At 42.2% G+C, this 24,687-nt stretch overlaps 1 protein-coding gene across 1 annotated transcript in view; it reads left to right on the top strand.

Annotated features, from left to right (window-relative positions):
• The first annotated feature begins 6,804 nt into the window (after positions 1-6,804).
• The window catches only part of LOC127007002 (WD repeat-containing protein 62-like), a 94,831-nt gene continuing 76,948 nt past the window's right edge, over positions 6,805-24,687 (top strand). Inside the window, exon 1 of the mRNA XM_050877475.1 lies at positions 6,805-6,938. Within this exon, the coding sequence (XP_050733432.1) occupies positions 6,831-6,938 (108 nt within the window). The 5' untranslated portion in view covers positions 6,805-6,830. The remainder of the gene's footprint in view (positions 6,939-24,687) is intronic.

Below are 24,687 nucleotides of genomic sequence, written 5' to 3'. Positions count from 1 at the left end.
ACAGAAGAAGGGTCAAGCTACCACCAGGGTCATAAAACTATACCCCTGGAAATGCCCTAAACTACTACGGAAGCCTTAATATGTGTGTGCTTGGGCGATATGTTTTACCCTTAAAGGAAAAGAGGAAGGTAGGAAAGGAAGGACAAAGGAGAAAAGAGATCATTGAGGAAAATATGACTGGTAGGAATTTAAAGGAAAGACGTAAAGGAAAAAAAAAGGATAGGGAGTAGGGAAGCGAAGGTATGGGAAAGGGTTGTGATAGGGAGGTGGAAAAGGGAGGGGAAAGGAGGGGAAAGGGAGGGAAAGGAAAGGGAGGGAAGAGTTAAATGACCCGGAAGGTAAGGAAGGAAAATCACGAGCGGAAGTTGCAGTCACCTCCTCCTCCTCCTCCTCCTCCTCCTTCTATTGTCAATTATTTTTTTCTATATTTTACGTGTTTCTCTCTCTCTCTCATTTGTTCTTGTCAATGTTCTGTGACCGCAAACTTTTTTTCTTTTTTCTTTTTTTCTGGATATTTTTTCTACCTTTTCTTCAATTCTTTTTCCATCTGTTTTTTTTCTTCTTCTGTACCTGTTTGATTTGATTTGTTTTCTTTGTTTGTCTTTGTTTATCTTTTCACTGTTTAGTCTTTTTTGTGGGTCTGTCTTCCTACCCTCCTTCATTTCTTTTCTTTTTTCTTTCTTTATTTTTCTTTCTTCGTTTATTTATTTTCTTCTTTCCTTCATTTATTTTCTTATTTTCTTCATTTATTGTCTTCTTTTCTTCATTTATTTTCTTATTTTCTTCATTGATTTTCTTACCTGGTCTTTAATTTTCTTCTTTTCTGTATTATTTTTCTTTCTTCGTTCACTTATTTTCTTCTTTTCATTCATTTTCTCATTTATTTTCTCCATATATTTTCTTCTTTCCTTCATTTTTTTCTTCATTTATTTTCTTCTTTTCATTTATTTTCTTCATGTATTTTCTTCATTTTTCTTCTTTCTTTCATTTTTGCTTCATTTATTTTCTTCGTTTATTTTCTTCATTTATTTTCTTCTTTTCTCCATTTATTTCCTTACCTGCCTTACCTTTCCCCCAAGAATACCTGGAAGAGACACTGGCCCTTAAACTTTACCTCCCCCCCCCCCTCCTTCCCTCCTTCCCTCCTTTACGTTCTTCTATATTTTCTTCCTCCCTCCCTTCCTCCTCACTTACTCACTCTTCCACCCTCTTCTTCCTCCCTTCTAACCTATCCCTCCCCTCCTATCCCTCCTTCCGCCTTTACCTTCTACTAGACTTTCTTCCTTCCTTCTCCCTCCCTCCCTCCTCACTCACTCTCCCACCCTCTTCTTCTTCCCTTCTACCCTTACCCCTCCCCTCCTTCCCTCCCTCCCTCATTTACCTTCTACTTTACTTTCTTCCTTCCTTCTTCCTCCCTCCCTTCCTCTTCACTCCTCACTCACTCTCCCACCCTCTTTTTCCTCTCTTCTAACCTACCCCTCCCTCCTTCCCTTCCTCTTTTTTGACTTATTCTCCCTTCTTTCCTTTCTTTTCCATCCTCTCCCTTCTTTTGTTTTCTCTCCTTCCTTTCCCATCCTTTATCTTCCTTCCCTTCCATCCTTATTTACCCTTTCCCTTCTCCCTATTCTTCCTATCTTCTTCCTCTCCTTCCTTTCCTTCTATTAATCATTTTCTTTCTCTTCCTTTTTTTTTATAGTTTTCTCGTTGTATTCTTGACACACACACACACACACACACACACACACACACACACAGCAAAGTATTAAGAAAGTCGCTGCATAAAATATTTCGTTACTTCAGATATTGTTTTCCTTTTTTTTTTCTTACAAACTTTTCCCACGCTACGTTTTTCTCTTTAAAGTTGATTGTTTGTTTGTTTATGTTTGTTAGTGTGTTTGCTTTGCTTTAGTGTGTCCTGTTCATGTGTTTGTTCGTGTGTGTGTGTGTGTGTGTGTGTGTGTGTGTGTGTGTTAATCTGTCTCTTCCTTCCTTTGTTTGTTGTTATTTTGTTTATCTCCCTTTGTTCGTTCGTTTGTTTGTGTACTAATTTTTTGTTTTGTTTTCCGGTGCCATAAGAGAGAAAAAAACAGCATTAGAGTTCTTTGTGTTAATATTTTTATTTTTTTAATTTTTTTTATAAATGTTTCTTTTGTAATAGAGCATTTTTTTTTTCTTGCTTGTCTGTGTCTGTCCTCTTTTTTTTTTCTTCTTGTTTCACTGGTCTTTCTCTTTATCTGCCAGTCCATCTTTCCTTTATTCATTCCTAGTTTGTATTTACACTTTTTTCCGTTCTGTTTGTCTGTCTGTCTGTCTGTGTTTGTCTGTCTGTCTGTCTGTCTGTCTGTCTGTCTGTGTCCGTCTGTCTGTTTGTCTGTCTGTTTGTCTGTCTCTGTCTGTCTGTCTGTCTGTCTGTCTTCTATTGGTTGATCGGTGTTCCTTTTTTCCCTATTTTCTTTATTTTTGTTTGTTAATCCTCTCATAGTCTAATTTTCCTTTTTTCTTTCCTATTTATATACTTTTATCCTTCATTTATTTTAACTTTTTCCTTCCTAACTTCTTTTCTTCCTTCCTTTCTTCTTTAATTATTTTTTACTATTGTTATTATCATTATTTCATTTATTTCATCGTTCATTACGGCGGAAGGGGAAACTAATTATATTCTCTCTCTCTCTCTCTCTCTCTCTCTCTCTCTCTCTCTCTCTCTCTCTCTCACACACACACACACACACACACACACACACACACACACACACACACACACACACACACACACACACTGTCCTACTTTCGCTTAACATACATAGGAACCATAATTTAGTCACTTTATGAGAGAGAGAGAGAGAGAGAGAGAGAGAGAGAGAGAGAGAGAGAGAGAGAGAGAGAGAGAGAGAGAGAGAGAGAGACGCCCATCAATCACTGTATGGCGTGTGTGTGCGCCTGTGTACATATCTCAAGGTTGTGTGTGTGTGTGTGTGTGTGTGTGTGTGTGTGTGTGTGTGTGTGTGTGTGTGTGTGATGGAAGAAAATATATATACTTTTAATATATTCATCATACTGCAGAAGAAGAGGAAGGAGGAGGAGGAGGAGGAGGAGGAGGAATTATTACGCTTGATTGAGGCTTCGTGGGGAGGAGGAAAGAGGGAGGGAAAGGTGTGGAGGAAGTAATTAGGTAAAGCAGGTGTGTGTGTGTGTGTGTGTGTGTGTGTGTGTGTGTGTGTGTGTGTGTGTGTGTGTGTGTGTGTGTGTGAGAGAGAGAGAGAGAGAGAGAGAGAGAGAGAGAGAGAGAGAGAGAGAGAGAGAGAGAGAGAGAATGCTGGTGGATTCTATGAAGCTATGGGGGATGGGATTATAAGTATCCCTCTCTCTCTCTCTCTCTCTCTCAAACACACATCCGCTTTTATATTCTCTTTTTTTTTCTCTCTCACCTTTCTTTTTATCTCCTCCTCCTCCTCCTCCTCCTCCATCCTCTTTTACCTGCACACACACACACACACATACACACACACACACACACACACACACACACACACACACACACACACACACACACACACACACACACACACACACACACACACACACACACACACACACACACACACAGACACACACACACACACACACACACACACACACACACACACACACACACACACACCTGGGCGGCTCCTTACGAGGGTGTATTGCAGGCGTCGGGGAGAAGGTACACCTCCAATATGCATGAGAGAGAGAGAGAGAGAGAGAGAGAGAGAGAGAGAGAGAGAGAGAGAGAGAGAGAGAGAGACTTAAGGTTTCATGTGTAATTCACTTTATTATTGAGTTTTATGTCTCTCTCTCTCTCTCTCTTCTTTTACCTGCAGTCAACTCTCCCAGGTGTAGAGTTTGAGAGAAGGGGGGTAGGGAGGAGGACAGGTGATGGGAGGAGGAGGAGGAGGAGGAGGAGGAGGAGGAGGAGGAGGAGGAGGAAAATAGACAGTTAGACATGATATATTTTACTAACAGAAGAAAACAAAAAAAATATATATATAAAAAAGTAAATGGGTAAGGAAGAAACAAACGAAAAATGAAAAAAAAAATAATAAAAATAAATAGTGGAGTAAGTTAGTGGAGAGGGAGAGTGGAAGAAGAGGAAAGAAGAAGTAGTGGAGAATATGGAAAAAATAAGAGATTGAATATGTAGGAGGAAGAGGAGGAAGAGGCGGAGGAAAAGATATGTGAAGTGTTTGTGTTGTGGAGAGGGAAGAGAAGAGGAGGAAGGAGAGAGAAAAAAAAAGATGGGAGAGGAAAAGTGTAGTGATGGCATTGTGGTGTGGAGGAAAGTGAGGAAGGGAGGGAGATAAAAAAAAAAAAGCTTAGTGACAATAGGTGTGGTAGGAGGAGGAGGAGGAGGAGAAGAGAGGAGAAGGAAGGAAGGAAGGAAGGAAGAAGGGAGATGAAGAGTGTCGGGGTGGTGATGTTGTTGTTGTTGTTGTTGTTGTTGTTGGGGAGGAGGCAAATGGGAGACATGTGGAAATAGTGCTGAGGCAGTGAGGAAGAGGAGGAAGAGGAAGAGGAAGAGGAGGAGGAGGGAGGTGATGGGGTAACTGGTTTGCAATGTGGTAATGGGTGTAATTAGTATCGGTGGAGGTGGAGGAGGAGGAAGTGGAGGAGATGGTTATGTATTGTGGAAGAGGTGGAGAGGAAATAATTAGGAGACGAAGGAGATGAAGGGGAAGAGAGGAAGAGGTTTTGGGAGGAATGGGAAAGAGAAGAAAGGAAGGGAAGAAGGAGAATGGGAAGATGTAGGAGGAGAAGGAAGAGAAGGAGGGAGAGGAAGAAGAGAGGGGAAGAGAAGAAGAGGTTTAGGGAGGAATGGGAAAAAAGAAGAAAGGAAGGGAAGAAGGAAAATGGGAAGATGAAGGAAAAGAAGGAAGAGCAGGAGGGAGAGGAAGATGTGGAGAAGGAAGCTGAAGAGGAAAAAAAAAAAAGAGAAGGATGAGGAGATGAAGGGAAGATAAGGCATTTGAAAAGGGTAAAAGAAGAAGGGTGGGAAAGATGATTAAGATATAGGAAGGAAGAAGATGGAAAAGGAAAGAAGGGAGTGGATAGGAAAGAAAAGAAGAGAAACACATTATCGAAAAGGAGGGGATAGAACATTGAAGAAGGGAATGTGATGATAGGGAAGGCAGGAGGTAGAAGGGATAGAGGAAATAGAAGAGGGGAAAGAAGAAGGAAGGGAAGCAAGGTGTGAAGGAGGAGGAAGGAAGGGAAGAAGAAGGAAATAACTCGTGTGAAAGGAATCAATCAACCAGGAGGAAGGGAACTGAAGGGGACGGAAGGGGAGATTGAAGGAACGAGAAGAGAGGAAGAGGAGGAGGAGAAAGAGAGTGAAGAAGAGGAGGAGGAGGAGGAGGATATAAGGTGTTTGCCATTCACTTATTCTTCATTAAATAGGCAAACTCATTCATCCATTCATCCACTTTCGGAGGAGGAGGAGGAGGAGGAAGAAGAAGAGGAGGAGGAGGAGGAAAGGAAACTGACATAATTTCCTAAGACGGATACAATGACGTGTGTGTGTGTGTGCGTGTGTGTGTGTGTGTGTGTGTGTGTGTGTGTGTGTGTGTGTGTGTGTGTGTGTGTGTGTGTGTGTGTGTGTGTGTGTGTGTGTGTGAAATTAAAGCAGACTTGGCAATTGAATTAAAATTATTAGAGAGAGAGAGAGAGAGAGAGAGAGAGAGAGAGAGAGAGAGAGAGAGAGAGAGAGAGAGAGAGAGAGAGAGAGAGATTCTTTTTTTTAATTATTCAGCTCATCATCATTGCAATTCTCTCTCTCTCTCTCTCTCTCTCTCTCTCTCTCTCTCTCTCTCTCTCTCTCTCTCTCTCTCTCAAAATATATTAAAGAGGATGTCTATCTGTCTCTTGAGGAGGAGGAGGAGGAGGAGGAGGAAGAGGAAGGGGAAGAGGAGGAGGAGGAGGAGGAGGAGGAGGAGGAGGAGGAGGAGGAGGAGGAGGAGGAGGAGAAGATGATGTACTCACTCGTGTCGTTTAACATGTGTGTGTGTGTGTGTGTGTGTGTGTGTATGTGTGTGTGTGTGTGTGTGTGTCGTGCTTCTTTAATTCTGTGTTTGCTTATTTCAACGTTTTTATTTTTCGTTTCATAACAGAATAAAGAAAAAAATACAAGACTTAAAAATATATTAAAACCGAACAGACAGAAAACGGGAAACTATTGAAAAGAAAACGAAAGAAAAGAGAAGGAAAATAAAGAAGAAAGGAAGAAAATAATAGTGTCGCGAACATAGTGAAAAAAAGAAGAAAGAAAGAAAGGAAGGAAGGAAGGAAAAAAAGATAAGGAAAATACTCGTGTGATATTCTCTTCGTAAAGGAAAAAAAGAAAAAAGTGGAGAAAACAATTTAAGTAGATAAGAAAAAAAGTAATCAAGAAAAGAAAGAAAAAATATTAATAAAAGTGAAATATTCTGAAGCAATTATATAAGAGAGAGAGAGAGAGAGAGAGAGAGAGAGAGAGAGAGAGAGAGAGAGAGAGAGAGAGAGAGAGAGAGAGAGAGAGAGAGAGAGAGAGAGAGAGAGAGAGAGAGAGAGAGAGAGAGGGGAAAGAAAAAGAAGCCGAAGAAAGAAAATTAAAAAGGAAAAGGCAGAGAGAGAGAGAGAGAGAGAGAGAGAGAGAGAGAGAGAGAGAGAGAGAGAGAGAGAGAGAGAGAGAGAGAGAGATAAAAAACCCTGAATCCAATATCTTCCGGCTGTTGAGAGAGAGAGAGAGAGAGAGAGAGAGAGAGAGAGAGAGAGAGAGAGAGAGAGAGAGAGAGAGAGAGAGAGAATGAGAGGGAGACATGTTTTGGAGTGATGATAGTCGGCCGCCTTCAGGAGAGGAGGAGGAGGAGGAGGAGGAGGAGGAGGTAGTGGATCAGCTTGTGTCTCCTCCACCGCCCAACACGAAGGTGAGTACGACCTCCACTTACTCATCTCCACTTGGACCGATAGGACTTCTGGTGTCTGTTCTTCCTATGTATTCCTATGTATTCTATAGTAAGGTGACCAGAACTGAACCGCATAGTCAAGATGAGGTCTAAGTAATGCTAAATATAGTTTGAGGAAGACTTCGGCGCTTCTGTTGCTTAAGCTCCCTACCATCCTACCTTATCTTCCACCCTTCCCTTCTCCCTTACCCTCCCTTTCTCCCTACTTTCTTCTCTCCTCCCTTCTTGCCTCCCTCCCTTTCCCTCCCTCCCTTAGGAATGGTGCCAGGCCTCAGAAGGAACCATATTTGGGGGAAAAGCGTTCCACCACCACCACCACCACCACCACCACCTTCATCACCGCCACCACCAGCCTCAGGGCACGCCTTTAGGTGACCACTGACCAAAGCAAGGGTGGTGGTGGTGGTGGTGGTGAAGGTGGTGGTAGTGGTGGTGGTGGTGGACTTGTGGTGATGATCATATTGTAGGTGGTAGTAATTGTAACAGTGGTGGTGATGGTGATGAAGATGGTGATGATTGTGTTCGTAAGAGTGAGTGGTGATGGTGGTGGACTTGTGGTGAATGTGGTACTGATTGTGGTAGTGGTAGTAATAGTAGTGGTGGTGGTGATGGTGTATGGTGATAGTGGTAGTGAACATGATTGTCGCTGTGGTGAATGTGGTTTAGTGACAGTGACGAATGTGGTACTGATTGTGGTAGTGGTAGTAATAGTAGTGGTGGTGGTGGTGGTTGTGGTGGTGATAGTGGTAGTGAACATGATTGTCGTTGTGGTGAATGTGGTTTAGTGACAGTGACGAATGTGGTACTGATTGTGGTAGTGGTAGTAATAGTAGTAGTTGTGGTTGTGGTAGTGGTTGTAGTGGTGATAGTGGTAGTGAACATGATTGTCGTTGTGGTGAATGTGGTTTAGTGACAGTGACGAATGTGGTAATGATTGTGGTAGTGGTAGTAATAGTAGTAGTTGTGGTTGTAGTGGTGGTGGTGGTGGTGGTTAAGTTAGTAGTACACACGTCGGTTAAACTTTTTTTTTATTCACTTTCCTGCGGCAAAGTTTTATTCTTCTACTGTGTTTTATTTCTTTAGAGCGTTGCAGATGAGAAAGAAAAGTGCGTGTGTGTGTGTGTGTGTGTGTGTGTGTGTGTGTGTGTGTGTGTGTGTGTGTGTGTGTGTGTGTGGTTACCTTCTCCCACAAAATTGTTCTTCTTTTCTATACCTTTGTTGTTGGTGGTGGTGATGGTGTTGTTATTGTTGTTGTTGTTGGTGGTGATGGTGTTGTTATTGTTGTTGGTGGTGGTGGTGGTGATGGTGATGGTGGTGGTGGTGATGGTAGTGAAAGGAGGTTATATAATTGCCCATTTCTCCATTCGTAAAGAGAAGGGGGGGGATGGGGGGAAGGGGGGGTGTTAAAGACTGAAGAAGGGAGAAGAGAAAGAATTACTGAAGAAGAAATGGAGGAAGTGTGAAACGAGAGAAAGAAACAGGAAAGACTAAGAATAGGAAGGAGAGAATTAAGAGGAGGAAAGCAAGGAATGGAAATAAAGAAAAGGAAATGAAACTGTAAGGATGGGAAAGAAAGAATCTGATAAATGTGAAGAAAAAGAGTGGAAGAAAGAGAAGGAAAGAAGAATATATAATGAAGAATGTGATAACTATGAAGTGAAGAAAGAAGAATAGGAAGCGAAGAAAGGAAGAAAAATTTGCAACGAAGAATCTGATAAGTATGAAGTGCAGAAAAATAGTGGAAGAAAATAAAGGAAAAAAGAATAAAGAATGAAGATGGAAGAAGAAAAAAAGGGAATGAATGAGAAAATACAGCGAAGGGATAGCAAGGGAAAACACTGACAAAATTATTAGAAGGGAAAGAAAAATACAGCGAAGGGAAAGGAAGGGAAAACACTGACAAAATTATTAGAAGGGAAAGAAAATCCAGCGAAGGGAAAGGAAGGGAAAATCAACGACATAATTATTAGAAGGGAAAACAATATGAAGTTAACGAAGATGAGAAAGGAGAATGAGAGATATTAAAGTCTGGATAAATAATGAAGAAAAGATGAATGGAAGAGATAGGATAAAATATAATAAAGGGAAGAGATATAGAAAGGTTAGATAGACATAGGGAACGAAAAGTGTAATAAATAAAACTAAAAGAAGAGGAACAGAGATAGGATAAAGTAGAATAAAAGGGAGAGATAAAGAAAGATTAGACAGACATAAGAAAGTAAAAATGTAAGAGGTAAAATTAACAGAAGAGAGAAAAGAAACGAAATGAAAGAAGAGGGGAAGAAGAGAGGAGAAAAGACGGAGGAGGATGAAGAGATTGCACGCGATTTGAAGGAGGAGGAGGAGGAGGAGGAGGAGGTGGTGAGAGGGGAAGTCTGACATCATCTCCATCATCCTCCCCCATCCCTTCTCCCTTTCCCCTCCCCATCTCCTCCCCTCCCTCCCCTTCCCTTCCCCTCCCCATCTCCTCCCCTTCCCTTCCCCTTCTCTCCATCCCCTTCCCTTCCCTTTCCCCTTCTCTCCATCCCCTTACCTTCCCCTCCCTAGAACATGCAAGGGGGGAGGAGGAGGAGGAGGAGGAAGGGGAAGAGTAGAGATCGTTGGTGGAGGAGGTTGTAATGAGGTTCAGTTTGATAAGACCTCCTCCTCCTCCTCCTCTTCCTCCTCTTCCACGTCTATCTTTATCTTCTCTTCCTTCTCCTCCCATCTTCTCAAGTCCCTCTCGTGGTCTAAAGTTACGGAAATAGATGCAGAAGGAGGAGGAAGAGGAGGAGGAGGAGGAGTAGGAGGACCCTTACACAGAAATATATATGAAGCAGCAGGAAAAAGGAGGAGTAAGGAGAGAAAGAGGAGGAGGAGAAGGAGAAGGAGAAGAAGAAGAAGGAGGAGGAGGAGGAGGAGGAGGAGAAGAAGGAGGAGGAGGAGGAGGAGGAAACATTTACACACACACACAAAAAAAAAACCGCAGGAAGAAAAAGAAAGAAATGGAAGAGGAAGAGGAGGATGACGACAGCGAGGAGGAGGAGGAGGAGGAGGAGGAGGAGGAGGAGGAAAACATTTAACTCAATTATACACTTCAAGAGTAAATCACATGTTGTTTTTGCTCTCTCTCTCTCTCTCTCTCGATCCCATATTTTCGTTTCTTTGTCTCCTGTTTCTTCTTCTTCTTCATCTCCTCCTCCTCCTCCTCCTCCTCCTCCTCCTCCACCTCCTCCTCCTATATTGTTGTCACATCCAGGCAGGTTTTCCAAGGTTTATGAGAGAGAGAGAGAGAGAGAGAGAGAGAGAGAGAGAGAGAGAGAGAGAGAGAGAGAGAGAGAGAGAGAGAGAGAGAGAGAGAGAGAGAGAGAGAGAGAGAGAGAGAGAGAGGGGTGTCCATAAGTTTGGGTTCAAGAAGAGAGAGAGAGAGAGAGAGAGAGAGAGAGAGAGAGAGAGAGAGAGAGAATGGAAGAAAGGGCGTAATGACTTGTTTGCTCGTGTCAGTAACAGGATTCTCTCTCTCTCTCTCTCTCTCTCTCTCTCCATATCATCCTATACAGGTTTCATACGGGTTCCGGCTGGTCCGTATCACTTTACTTCCCCTCTTCTTTCTCTCTCTCTCTCTCTCTCTCTCTCTCTCTCTCCACACACACACACACACACACACACACACACACACAGGGATCCGTAGTTCAATGGTTAGCACGCTCGCCCTACAACCTAAGTGTCCCAGGTTCGATTCCCGGGTGGAGTGAAGACGGACAGGCAGGACGTGAATGAGACAACCTTTTTTTTATTTATTTCCTTCTTTTGTTCCACTTTTCCTCCTTCCATTCTTTTATGATTAGGAGGAGGAGGAAGAGAAAGAGGAAAAGGAGAAAGAGGAGGATAAAGAGGAAAGATAATAGATAGTTGGAAAATGTATAATAGAGGAAGAAAATGGGGAAGAATGAAGAGAAAAAGGAGGAGGAGGAAGAGGAAGAGGAGAAGAAGAACAGAAGGAGGAAGAGGAAGAGGAGGATAGAGAAGAAAAAAAAAAGAGCGGGGAAATATGTAATAAATAGGAGAAGAATGAAGAGGAGGAGGAGGAAGAGGAGGAGAAGAAGAAGAACAGAAGGAAGAAGAGGAAGAGGAGGACAGAGAAGAAAAAAAGAAGAGCGGGGAAATCTGTAATAAAGAAATCAAGAGAAGAATGAAGAGGAGGAAGAGGAAGAGGAGAAGAACAGGAGGAAGAGGAAAAGGAGGAGTCAATAATACCACAAATCTGTCGTAAGCTGTCATATGCAAGCGTGTGTGTGTGTGTGTGTGTGTGTGTGTGTGTGTGTGTGTTGGCGTGACCCTCAATGCATATATTCATGCAATTAAACTTGGAGATTCAAAAAGGAATCTTGGAACGCAATGATGTGACGATGAGGCGCCGGATATTGTGTCCCTCCGCCCTGCTTGGAGAGGAAGAAGAAGAAGAAGAAGAAGAAGAAGAAGAAGAAGAAGAGAAAAGGAAGATGAAGGAGTAGAGGTAAAAGCGAAGACAAACTGGAAAAGGAAGAGGAGGAAGAAGTAGAAGAGGAAAAGAAATAAAGGAATAGAAAGAAGGGAGGAAGAAACAAGAGAAGAAGGAGGAGGAAGAAGAGGAAAAAAGGAAGATGAAGGAGTAGAGTTATAAGCGAAGAAAAAATGGAATAGGAAGAAAAGGAATAGGAGGAAAAAGAAGTAAAAGAGGAAGAGAGATAAAGGCGAAGAAAAAGGGATTAGAAAGAAGGAAGAATGAGAGAGATAATAAAAGAATATCCTCATTGAAATCGAAGAAGAGGAGAAATATGAAGAAAAGATAGAAAAGAAGAAAACAAAAGCAAGTCAAAACAAAGAAAGAAAACGAAATTACCCCCCCCCCCAAAAAAAAAAATAACAGAGGATGAAGAAAAGAAAAAAACTACCCCCTCCCACATTACAAGCTTTCCCCGTCCTCGTCCGTTCCCTTGGGCCAACGCCATCCGCGGGCAGCACGCCGTTTCCCTGTCCATACGAGCTTTCCATGAGACACTTTTACGGGTTAATGACTGCGTCCAAAGTATTGCATTCCTCGTAGTAATAGTGAAGGTATCATATATTAAATAGTAACGGTAGAGCTGATAATGATAGTAATATAGTAGAAATTGACCTAGAAGAAGAAGAAGAGAAAAGGAAGATGAAGGAGTAGAGGTAAAAGCGAAGAAAAACTGGAAAAGGAAGAGGAGGAAGAAGTAGAAGAGGAAAAGAAATAAAGGCGAAGAAAAAAAGGAATAGAAAGAAGGGAGGAAGAAACAAGAGAAGAAGGAGGAGGAAGAAGAGGAGAAAAGGAAGATGAAGGAGTAGAGGTAAAAGCGAAGAAAAACTGGAAAAGGAAGAGGAGGAAAAAGTAGAAGAGGAAAAGTATTAATGAATTATTGAAGTATATGAGTTTTCAATGAGACACTTTTACGGGTTAATGACTCCGTCCAACTTATCACATTCCTCGTAGTAATAGTAAAGGTTTCATATTATAAATAGTAATGGTAGAGCTGATAATGATAGTAATATAGTGGAACCTGACCCCAAAAAAGTATTAATTGTTGAAGTATATGAGTTTTCCGTGAGCCTCTTCTACGGGTCGATGACTACGTGGAACTTATTAAATTTGTCTAATAGTAGTAGTGCTAAAGGCGAAGGAGAAAAGTAATTGGAAGTGAACTTTCTAAAATTCAACGGAGACTTATAATATTAGCCGAATAAAGAAATAAAGAAAATAATGTAGAGAAAAGAAAAGAAAAATAACAGGAACAAAGTCGAACATTCATAGTAGGAGAATAAATGAAAACGAAAAAAAAAGAAAAGACGAGAAAGGAAAGAAGGGAAAAAAAGCAAGGAAAAAAAAAACTATGGAGAGGAAAAGACATTAGAAAAAAAAGTAATGTGTTCAGAGTGGAGGAAAAGGAAGGGAAATAGGTGACAGGGGAAGGAGGGAGGGAGGAGAAAGGAAGGAAGGGAAAAGGGCAAAGACAGAAAACACAGAAGGTAGAGAAAATAGGTAAATTGACCTCTCTTTCGGCCACCTCTTTTTATTTTTTTTTTATTTTTTTTTTGTATTTTTTTTTTTTAAGAGCAGCGAGTAGCGGGCTTTTTTTATAATTTCCTTTTTTTGTGCTCTTGAACTGTCTCCTTTGTTCTAAAAAAAAAAAGTAATATATTCAAAGTGGAGGAAAAGGAGGGGAGGGAGGTGAGAGGGAAAGGAGGGGGGGGGAGGAGGGCAAAGGGTTCAAAGTGGAGGGAATGGAGGGGAGGTAGGTGAAAGGGAAAGGAGGGGGGGGGAGGAGGGCAAAGGGTTCAAAGTGGAGGGAATGGAGGGGAGGTAGGTGAGAGGGGGGAGGGGTAAGGGGGGGATGGGGGTCACCTGCACACACCTGGGCCTCCACGTAATCACCTTTAGTGCCTTATTGTCGCAGGTGAGCCATTAATTACAGGTGACGGGTGACGGGCTACCTGAGTGACGGCCGGGGACAGACGCCACTCACCTCTCTCTCTCTCTCGTTAAGTAATTTCCTGATTGTTTTTTTCTTTATTTCTTTCGTTTTCTTTTATTTAATTTTCTTCATTTTGTTTTCTTGAGTAATTTTTCGATTAGTTCTTTTCTTTTTTTCATATTTTCCTTTTTTTATAATCTTTTCTGTTTTATTTTCCTCGTACATATTTTTATCATCTCCTTTTTCTCTTTCAATTCCATAAACTTTTCCATATATAAACTTTTCACCTTCGATTTCATTTGGCAAAGCATTCTATCTATCGTCTGTGTGTGTGTGTGTGTGTGTGTGTGTGTGTGTGTGTGTGTGTGTGTGTGTGTGTGTGTGTGTTTTACCTGTTGTTGGCCCAGTAATGAGTGTGTTTGTTTCTCTCTTTACAGGTACGTTGCGTGTGAAAAAGGTCTGAGGAAGGGAAAAGGAGGGAAGGTAAGGTAAGGAGGAAGAAAGTAAGAAAGGAAGGAAGGAAAACAGTTGCAAAGATAGTCCGAAGAAGCCTTGAGGGAATAGGAAGGTAGAAAGTATGAGAGGAAGATCAAGTGATAAAGAATAAGCCTCATAAGAAAGGAAGAAGTAGATGGTTGGAGGAGGAAGGAAGAAAGAAGAGGAGGAAGGAATAAGTTGATTGTGGAAGGAGGGAGAAGGAAGGAAGGAAATAAGTAAATTGTGGAAATAAAACAGGCAGAAAAGAATGGAATGAAGGAAGGAGGAGGGAGACAGAGGGATGAAGGTTAGAATATTAAAAAAAAAGAAGGAAAAGAACAAGTAGATAAGATTGAAGTGAATGACGGATGAAGAAGAAGAAAGTAATTTGAATAAGGGAGGAAGGAAAACGTGGAAGAAGAGAAAGGGGGGAGAGAGAAGGAGGAAGGGAGGCGAAGTGGGAGAAGGTTAGAATATTAAAAAAAACAAAAAAAAAAGTAGGTAGGATTGAAGTGAATGACGGATGAAGAAGAAGAAATTTGAATAAGGGAGGAAGGAAAACGTGGAAGAAGAGAAAGGGGGGAGAGAGAAGGAGGAAGGGAGGCGTAGTGAGAGAAGGTTAGAATATAAAAAAAAAAGAACAAGTAGGTAGGATTGAAGTGAATGACGGATGAAGAAGAAGAAAGTAATTTGAATAAGGGAGGAAGGAAAACGTGGAAGAAGAGAAAGGGGGGAGAGAGAACGATTAAGAAAAAGCAAGAAAATAAAGAATACAAATAAGGAAGTAAAGAAAGACAAAGGAATAAGGGAAGGGAAAATTATGTAAGGAAGGTCAGGACAAAGGGAGGAATGGATACCTCGCCACTCCCTTACCCCCCCTTCCCTCTCCCCTCTCTCCCCTCTCCCTCCTTTTCTCCACTCCTTTCATTCACCTTCTCACTGACCTGTTTTCTCTCTCTCACACTTGTTCATTCACACTTTTCTTCCCTCCATTCCTTCCTTCCTTCCTTCCTCCTCTACTTCCCTCCCTCCCTCCCTCCCCCCTCCCTCCCTTTCTCGTTCTCTCCCTGTTATCTTGTTCTATTCACCGCCCCGCCCAGGACAAAGAAGGAGGAGGAGGAGGAGGTAAAAAAAAAGTAAAATATAACAGTAACAGGTTTGCCAGAGAGAGAGAGAGAGAGAGAGAGAGAGAGAGAGAGAGATTGGAACTTTAGTATGCAGTAAAGGAGGAAAAATCAGGAGGAATTTCAAGTTGGTAAATTGACCCGTCTCTCTCTCTCTCTCTCTCTTTTATGGGTTATTTTTCTTGTATGTCATTTTAAGACTTTTCAGAATCAAAATTATCCTTGAACTTAAATTTTATGACGCGGAATGACTTAGCGCTCTCTCTCTCTCGTGATCATTATATATATTTTTCGTTTCTCCACTCATGCTGTCATTAATGTGTGTGTGTGTGTGTGTGTGTGTGTGTGTGTGTGTGTGTGTGTGTGTGTTCGTACGTATATAAAAGTGACGTGAGTGTTGCCGGGACAACGATGACGCAATCACCACCACCACCACCACTATCACCACCACCACCACCACCACCACTACTACTACTACTACTACTACTACTACTACTACTACTACTACTACTACTACTACTACTACTACTACCACCACCATCATCATCTTTACTTCTTTCATCTAATTCATAATATCTACATTTTTTTATATGACTATTTTGACTTCTATTTGAATTTATACGTTTAAGAGAGATAGACGGACATCCATCCATCCATACATTCATACATACACACACACACACACACACACACACACACACACACACACACACACACACACACACACACACACACACACACACACACACACACACACACACACACACACACACACATACATACATACATACAGACAGACAGACAGACAGATCTCCAAACAAACGCAGAGAAAGCTGAGAGTGTTAAGAAGTTGAAGAGGAAGGAGGGAAGGAGAGAGAGAAGGAGGAAAAAAAAGAAGGAAGGAGGAGGAAGGGAAAGCAAGACTCATTATCTAGACTTTTGAACTCACAAGTGGAGGAGGAGGAGGAGGAGGAGGAGGAGGAAGGATTTGTAGGCGTTTGCAAAGTTGAAGAAAAAGAAAAAAGAAAGAGTTGCAGTTTCGTTGAATGAGGAGGAGTAGAAGGTGGAGGAAGAAGAAGAAGAAGAAGAAGAAGAAGAAGAAGAAATGGAATGGTACTAGTAAGAGGAAGAGGAGAGAAAGAAGAAGATTACCAGAGGAGGAGGAGGAGGAGGAGGAGGAGGAGGGAAAAAAGAAGAGGCGAGGTGTCACGTATTCTTGAGTAGGTATGCGGAGGAGAGTGATGGGTGTCTTCCTCCTCCTCCTCCTCCTCCTCCTCCTCCTCCTCCTCTCTACATTCTCCCTCGTAAGGTTGTTCACTCAAGAAACACATTTTTTTCGACTCCGTTACGCTTTGTGTGTGTATGTGTGTGTCAGAGAGAGAGAGAGAGAGAGAGAGAGAGAGAGAGAGAGAGAGAGAGAGAGAGAGAGAGAGAGAGAGAGAGAGAGAGAGAGAGAGAACAATCAAGCGCAGGTGAGAGCAGTGAGAGTGAACAGATAAGACAGGAAGAACAGTGAAATACAAACATCCTTCCTTATACTCTTATTTTCACTGCTTACAAACAGACCAATGCACTGAGAGAGGGAGGGAGGAGGGAGGGGGGAGGTAGGGGTGTGTTAGAACAGGGAGAAAGAAGAGGAAGAAGAGGGAAGATGAATGAGGTAAGGAAGAACAGGTGTGAAAGATAGGAAGAGGAAGATGGGAGAGGAAAAGGAAAGGAAGAAGGAGGGAGGTGGTAGGGGGGTGTTAGAACAAGGAGAAGGAAGAAGAGGAAGAAGAGGGAAGATGAATGAGGTAAGGAAGAACGGGTGTGAAAGATAGGAAAAAGGGAGAGGAAAGGGAAGATGGTAGCGATATGTTGAAAGAGAGAGAATTACATAGATTACATAGATAACCAGACCACACAGGCCCTAAAGCCCAAACTAGGCGGTCTATCCTAAACCTAAGGTGGTCTGTAGGTGTGTATATCTCAGGTACGGTACAGGTAAGGGAGGAAGGGAAAGGTGAACAGGTGGGCGTGATGAGCTAGCAGGTGAGGGGTTCTAATACATCTTCCATAAGTTACCTGCCCGATACCTGATCCTCCGGGGGCGATTTCTCATTTCCGCCCCACACCTGGTTCTCTCTCTCTCTCTCTCTCTCTCCTTTTTTTTTCTTTCATTTTTCTTTGTTTTTTCTTTTTCTTTATCTTTCTTTCGTTCCTTCGTTCTTTCTGTCTTTAACCCTTCTCTCTCTCTCTCTCTCTCTCAAGCGTTATTTATAGTTTTCTTTGTTTTGCCTTTGTTACCAAGTGTGTGTGTGTGTGTGTGTGTGTGTGTGTGTGTGTGTGTGTGTGTGTGTGTGTGTGTTTCCGTTCTCCCCTCTAGCCTATCTTTAATGAATGGCCTGGAAGGAGTGTATTAAGAGGAGGAAGAGGAGGAGGAGGAGGAGGAGGAGGAGGAGGCAGGGATGGAGACACTGGCTGAAGAGGAGGAAGAGGAAGAGGAAGATGCAACTACAGAAAAGGAAGAGGAAGGAGAGGAAGGAAGTAGAAAATGAGACAGTGATGGAAGAGGAGGAGGAAGAGGAAGATGAAGCGGAAGAGGAAGAGGAAGAGGATAAATTGACAGTAACAAATGAGGAGGAGGAGGAGGACGACAACGAAGAGGAGGAGGAGGAGGACGAAGAAGAAGAAGAAGAAGAAGAAGAAGAAGAAGAAGAAGAAGAAGAAGAAGAAGAGGACTAAAAGAAGACAGTAAGAAGGAGGGAGAATGAAGATAAATGAACCATGAGCAAGAGGAAAAAGAAGAAGAGGAGGAGGAGGAGAGGAAATAGACAGTAAAGAAGGGATAGGAGGAAGAGAAGAAGAAGGAGGAGGAGGAGGAGGAGGAGGAGGAGGAGGAAACCGTGAGAAAGCGAAGAAGGAAATTGTAAGGAGAAGAAGAAGAAGAACAAGGAGGAGGAAACCGTGAGAAGGAAGACAAGGAGGAGAAGGAGGAGGAGGAAGAGGAGGAGGAGGAGGAGGAAGGATAGCACTTTGTTCCCACGGCCGGTTACCTTTTGACTCCTGAGACCGCCGCTGTTTCCTGCCCCTCCCTTCCCCCCCCTCACCTTGCCCCCCCCATGACCCCCCCTTACTTACCTTACCCCCCACCACCATCACCATTCTCTCTCTCTCTCCCTCACCACCACCTCCATTATTTCAAGCACTTCTGTCCCCACCATCACCACTATCACCACCATCTCTTCCTCCCATTATCCTCACTATCAGTCCACTAACACCTATGATCTTTCACTATCATCATCACCATCACCAGCTTGGCCTTCATCACCATGTCATCACCATCCCTTTAACCGTTTCCCTCTATTCCTTCCTTCCATTTCCCATTTCCCTTCATTAATAGTAACTCAGTGTTCTCTCTTATCTCCCATTTATACACCTTTTTTATCCTTCTTTTTTCCCCCATTACCATTTATACCATTAAGTGTACCATATAAGAGTGAGGAAAGCATGAAGAGAGGGTTGAAGGTTAGTGAGAGAGTCGTAGTTTTGATATGAATGAGCTATTATACAGTGCTTACCAACCGACCTCTTGCAGACCCCTTACGTTCTTATGTTCTTATGTAAACGACTTCACAGAGAGGGAGAGTGGGAAGGGTGTGTTAGAACAGGAAGAGGAGGAAGAGGAATGAGGTAAGAATGAAGAGGTGTGATAGAGAAGAGGAGGAGGAGGAGGAGGAGGAGGAGGAGATTAGTAAGAGACGAAGGAATGGGAGAGGAAGGAAGGTCCCGTCTCCTGGTATCTGTTCCCTTCTCCTATAATTCCTTCCTCTTCTGTCTCTCTCCGGCATATGACCACAGATGTTGCGCCGACTAAACGAAACTTTCCAACTTTCTACCACACCATTCTTATCTTCATCCCCATCCACTCCTTCCCTCTTCTTAGTAAATTCACTCCACCCTCCCTATCTTCATCTCCCTCTCGCCTTGTCTCCTCCCTAACCATCCCTCTTCTTCCCCATCCCTATCACCCCTCACCTTTCACCCCTCTCCCATACATCCTTTCCCCTCTTCCCCTTCCTTTGTCCCTCTCCTCCTCAACCTTCACCTCTGCTCCCTACCTTCCCCCTCTCGTTATCACCTTTGCCCTCTCTCCCTCTCCTCCCTCACTTCAATTTCATGCCTATTTTCATTCTTTTCTTCCTTCTCTTCCTATTTTCGTATCCCAGAGTAAATTGTTTGATGAGGAGAGGAGAAGAGAGAGGAAGAGATGAGAGTAGAGAGGAGAGAAGATGGATGGATGAGGGGAGGGAAAAGAGGGAAGTGCAGGTAAAGAAGAGGGGAAGAAAAAGAAGGGATGGTGTTACGTGGGTTCATTGTATGGTGTTTAGGGAAAGGGAAAGAAACGGAGGAAGGAAAGGTAAGGAAAGGGATAGGGAAGGTTTGGACTAGAGGGAAAGGAGAGCGACAGAAAGGAAGAGAAGAGAAGAAGAAAGGAGACAAAATATTAATAAGAAGAAAAATAATAGAGGGATTGACAAAAGGAGAAGTAAAAAGAAGAAGGAAAGAAGATAACAAGGAGAAAGAAGAAAATAAAAAAAGAAGAAAAGAAGAAGAAGAAAGGGAAGGAGTAAAACATGAGAGAGAGAGAGAGAAACAGGAGACAGGAAGAGGAGAACAAAGAGCAGTAAGGAAGGGGGGGGGAGAAGAAAGAAGAAGAAAGAATAAAACAAAGAAACGAAAAGAAAACAATAACAAAAGATAAACAACAGGAAAGGAACTGGAGAGAAAAACAGAAGAGTGAATGAAGGAAGGAGATAGAAGAAGGGAATGAAGGAAGGAAAGAAGGAAAGGAAGAAACGCATTAGACGATAAATTTACCAACTTTCAACTTGTACTAAACAGGAAAACAACAGCGGAACCACCCATGATTAGGGAAGAGGAGGAGGAGGAGGAGGAGGGGGAGGGGGAGGTAGGGTAAGTAAGGTGTGTTCGTCCGTTTTGTGACCTGGATGTAATGAACTTATTTGGATCCGGGTTGGGTTAGGGCGAGAGGTAAACTCCTTTGTGTGTGTGTGTGTGTGTGTGTGTGTGTGTGTGTGTGTGTGTGTGTTTGTTTGTCACGGAAAGGTTAAGGACGATGTGAAGTGTGAATATGCTTGAAGAAAGAGAAGAAGAAGAAGAAAAGGAAGAAGGAAAAGAAGAAGAGGAAGAAGATTAAATGATGAAAGGAAGAAAAAGGCGAAAACAACAATAATAACACCAATAACAAAATGAAGAACAAAAAAGAAAGAAAAAGAAAAGTAAACAAAACAAAGAACATGGATAGGTATTTACTGTCCCGTTAAACTCACCAGCATTCAAAATCAATCTACAGAAGAACAAAAGAGAACACAGATAGGTACTTACTGTCCCATTAAAATCACCACCATACAAAATTCAATACACTTCGATAATCTATACTTTCATCACTAATACACCTAAATCTTATACACTAGGGAGTAAATAGATGGAAGTGCTGTTGTATTTGTTGTTGTTGATAGGCCAGTTAGTGTGTGTGTGTGTGTGTGTGTGTGTGTGTGTGTGTGTGTGTGTGTGTGTGTGTGTGTGTGTGTGTGTGTGTTTACATATCTCCTCTCCTTCCTCCACCCTCATTTCTTCCTATATTTGTGTAGGAGAGTGTAACGAAGGGTGTGGCCGGGGTGTTGGATGAAGAGATTAGCTTTGTGTGTGTGTGTGTGTGTGTGTGTGTGTGTGTGTGTGTGTGTGTGTGTGTGTGTGTGTGTTCCTTTTTGGGCAGTAACTATAAAAAAAACTGACCAGGTGTGATTTTGAAGGTGGCAGTAGTAGTAGTAGTAGGAGGAGGAGGAGGAGGAGGAGGAGGAGGAGGAGGAGGAGGAGGCAGGCAGGTGTGTTTATAGATGTTGTTACTATTGTTGAGGATGAAAAGGAAGAAGAAGAGGAGGAGGAGGAGGAGGAGGAGGAGGAGGAGGAGGAGGAGGAGGAGGAGTTGGCGGAGTAAGGGGAGTTCTAAGAGGATGTGGAGAAAAAGAAAAAAAGAAAACAAAGAAGAAACAGATGCAAATGAAGGAGGAAGGGAGGGTAGGAGAGATAGGAGAAGGGAAGGAGAGAGGAAGAAGAGGGGGAGGGAGGAAGGCAGGGAGAGGAGTGTCGGGTGGGGTGGGGGGTGGGGGTGGGGGGGAAGAGGTAGCAGATAACCAAACACCTGGCAACACTTAGTGAGGAGAGAAGAAAGGTTTGAGTGGCATCTGGCAACACTGTTTGTTTATACTCTAGGGCCCCCCCGAGACGGTCAACTGTTATGTCATTCTCTCTCTCTCTCTCTGGGAGGTGTATTTGTGTGTTAGAGAGAGAGAGAGAGAGAGAGAGAGAGAGAGAGAGAGAGAGAGAGAGAGAGAGAGAGAGAGAGAGAGAGAGATTATGTCGTTTCTGTCACTCGTTGTTGGTGGTGGTGGTGATGGTGATGATGATGATGGTGGTGGTGGTGGTGGTGATGGTGGTGGTGGTGGTGGAGGTGGAGATATATTTAAGGAAGGTTAAGGATAATATGAAAAAGTGGTGATGAAGGAAGATAAGAAGAAGAAGAAGAAGAAGAAGAAGAAGAAGGAAAGGGAGAAGAACAAAAACAAGAGGAAAAAGTGGAGGCAGTTGTGGAGGTGGTTAAGGAGGAGGTGGAGGCGGTTGTGGTAGTGGTGGTGCTTGTAGTGAATAATTAAATATGAGAAAAAAAGTGGAGGAGGAGAAAAAATGAATGAGGAGGAGGAGGCGGAGGCGAAGAAGGAGAAGGTATACGAAAGCAAAAGAAGACAACCACAACAACAACAACAACAGCAACAAGAACAACAACATCAACAACAACAACTAGACAGATTAATTACTCCCTACCATTTTTACTGCCAAACTGGTCTCTGGCACTCCTCCCCTCTCCCCCTCTCCCCTCTTTCCTCCTCTCTCTCTGACTCCTCTCCACCCCTCTCTCTTTCCCTCTCACCGCCATCCTATCTTCCTCTCCTCCCCTCTCTCTCTTCCCATCCTCTTCCCCTCTTCATCCCTCTTCTCCCCCTCTCCCCTCTTTCCTCCTCTTCCTCTTACTCCCCTCCTCCCCTCTCTCTTCCCCTCTCACCTCCACCCTATCTTCCTCTCCTCCCCTCTCTCTCTTCCCATCCTCTTCCCCTCTTCATCCCCTTCTCCCTCTCCCTCTTTCCTCCTCTCTCTCTTACTCCCCTCCTCCCCTCTCTCTTCCCCTCTCACCTCCATCCTATCTTCCTCTCCTCCCCTCTCTCTCTTCCCATCCTCTTTCCCTCTTCATCCCCCTTCTCCCCCTCTCCCCTCTTTCCTCCTCTCCCTCTCTCTGACTCCTCTCCACCCCTCTCTCTTTCCCCTCTCTCTCTTCCCATCCTCTTCCCCTCTTCATCCCCCCTCTCCCCCTCTTCCTCTCCCCTTCTCTCTTCACTAAACACCTGAGCTCTTCCCAATTTGGCTTCATCGGCGTGGGCAGACGTGTGGGCGTGGGTGTGGGCAGGAACGGACTGAGATAGACTAACAGGCGTGGGTTTTAACTTCTTTCTGCGTGTGTGTGCGTGTGTGTGTGTGTGTGTGTTTGTTTGTTTGTTGGTGATAAATTTTTTATATTCATATTGTTTTACTTTTTATTTATCATTTTCTTCATTATTTTCATCCTTTTTATATACGTTTGCTTTGTCTTATTTCTTCATCATCGTCATTTTCTTCTTTTTTCTTCTTTTTCTTCTTCTGTTTTCATCATCAACACCTTCTTATTTCTATTGTTTTTCTTTCTTACGTTTTCACCATTATCATCATATTATTAATAGAGTTGTTTTTATTTCTTTTTCTTTTCTTCATTCTTTCATAATCACTATCTTAATCTAATTGGTGTTGTTTTTGCTACATAATTTTCAACACCAAAATCACCTCTATCAAATCACCAACACATAATTTTTCCCTCTCGTCTCAAAAACCTCCTTCAAAAATCAAACACGTACTTGGCTATCAGATTCGCGGGGTCTCATAAAATACCCCACGATGTTCTTTTTTTCTCTCTCTATATTGAAAATTATAAAGTGCTAAATTCACTATAATATCGCGTCCGTAAAATGTGTTATCTTGAGAAACCGCGCATTTACCTGTCAAAATGTGGGAGATCAATTTTGTTTACATTCAAGGGCGCAATAAATATGATAAGCCCGAAGATTCTGTACATGGTTGCAAGCTGTAGTCACCGTTGCCAGATTGTCGTACTCAGAGCATAGTATTTACCGGTTTCTGACGCCTAACTATTGCCGAGAAACATCAGGATCTAACTCTTAACGATAACTATAAATGAGTTTCGTTATTGGAGCCCAGAAGAGTGTTTAAGGGTAAGAAGTCTGGAAATATAATCGGCTGAGTACGACAATCTGGCAACGTTGGCTGTAGTGTCTTGTTGCTGTTAAAACCATTAGCGGACGTGAGATTGACGCGGCCTTTGAAGATATACATGTTGATTGGGGTTTAATGCAAGGCTGTTTTTTTTTGGGTGTGTTGTTGGTTTGTGTGTTGTTGACGAGATAATGGATAAATGTTCTGTAAGGGCAAGTGTGTTAAGTTTAGCTAATGGGAAAATTGAGGTGTTTTTTTTTTCTGGCTATAATGGTTCCTTTTTTTTCCTTCATTATTTTTATTTTTTGTGATATTTGAGTTTCTCTTTTCCTTTGTTTCCTGTGTTTATTTGTTTGTTTGTTTGTTTGTGTGTGTTGTTTGGGATGGATAAATGTTCTGCAAGGGCAAGAATGTTAAGTTTAGCTAATGAGAAGATTGTGTTATTTTTTTTATTTATTTATTTATTTATTTATTTTTTGCTGGCTATAATGGCTGCTGTTTTTTCTCCTTTATTTCGTTTTTTTCTGTTTTGCTTTCCTCTTTTCCTATGTTTCCTGTGTTTGTTTGTTTGTTTGTGTGTGTACTTGGGGATGGATATATATTTGAAAGTTGTTGAGCTAATGGCATAATGGTGTAAGGAATTGATGTATTTTCTTTCTTTACAGTAATTCTTCCTGTTTTTTTTTTCGTTTTTTCCTTCCCGTTTTCTGATTTTTGCTTTCCTACTTTTTATTCCTAATTTTTCCTGTTTTCTGTCCTATTTTCTTTGTTTTTATTTCTTACCTTTAATAAAATTTTGTTGTTGACTGACTATAATGATTCCTGTTTTTTTTTCTCCATATTTTCGTTTTTTCTTTCCTTTTTTTATTTTTATTTCATATTTTCTTGTTCCTATTCTTTCCAATTTTTGTCCTATTTTCATTTCTTTCTCTTCCCTGTTGCAAGTTGTTGACAATGTATTTTTTTTACTATTATTTACTATATTTTTCTTTCCTTTTTCTGATTTTTACTTTTCTGCTTTCAACTTTTTCAGTCATTTCCTTCATTTTGCTCCTGCTCTTCCTTATATAAAGTTTATGTTGACAAGTGAATGGGTAATGGTATCTGGAAGCCATTTTTTAAAGTTTATGTTGACAAGCTAATGGGTAATGGTATCAGGAAGCCATTTATTAAAGTTTATGTTGACAAGCTAATGGGTAATGGTATCTGGAAGCCATTTATTAAAGTTTATGTTGACAAGCTAATGGGTAATGGTATCTGGAAGCCATTTATTAA

Source organism: Eriocheir sinensis, chromosome 34 (assembly GCF_024679095.1).
Source record: "Eriocheir sinensis breed Jianghai 21 chromosome 34, ASM2467909v1, whole genome shotgun sequence".
NCBI classification, from domain to species: Eukaryota; Metazoa; Arthropoda; class Malacostraca; order Decapoda; family Varunidae; genus Eriocheir; species Eriocheir sinensis.
This window is presented reverse-complemented; position numbering and strand designations above follow the sequence as displayed.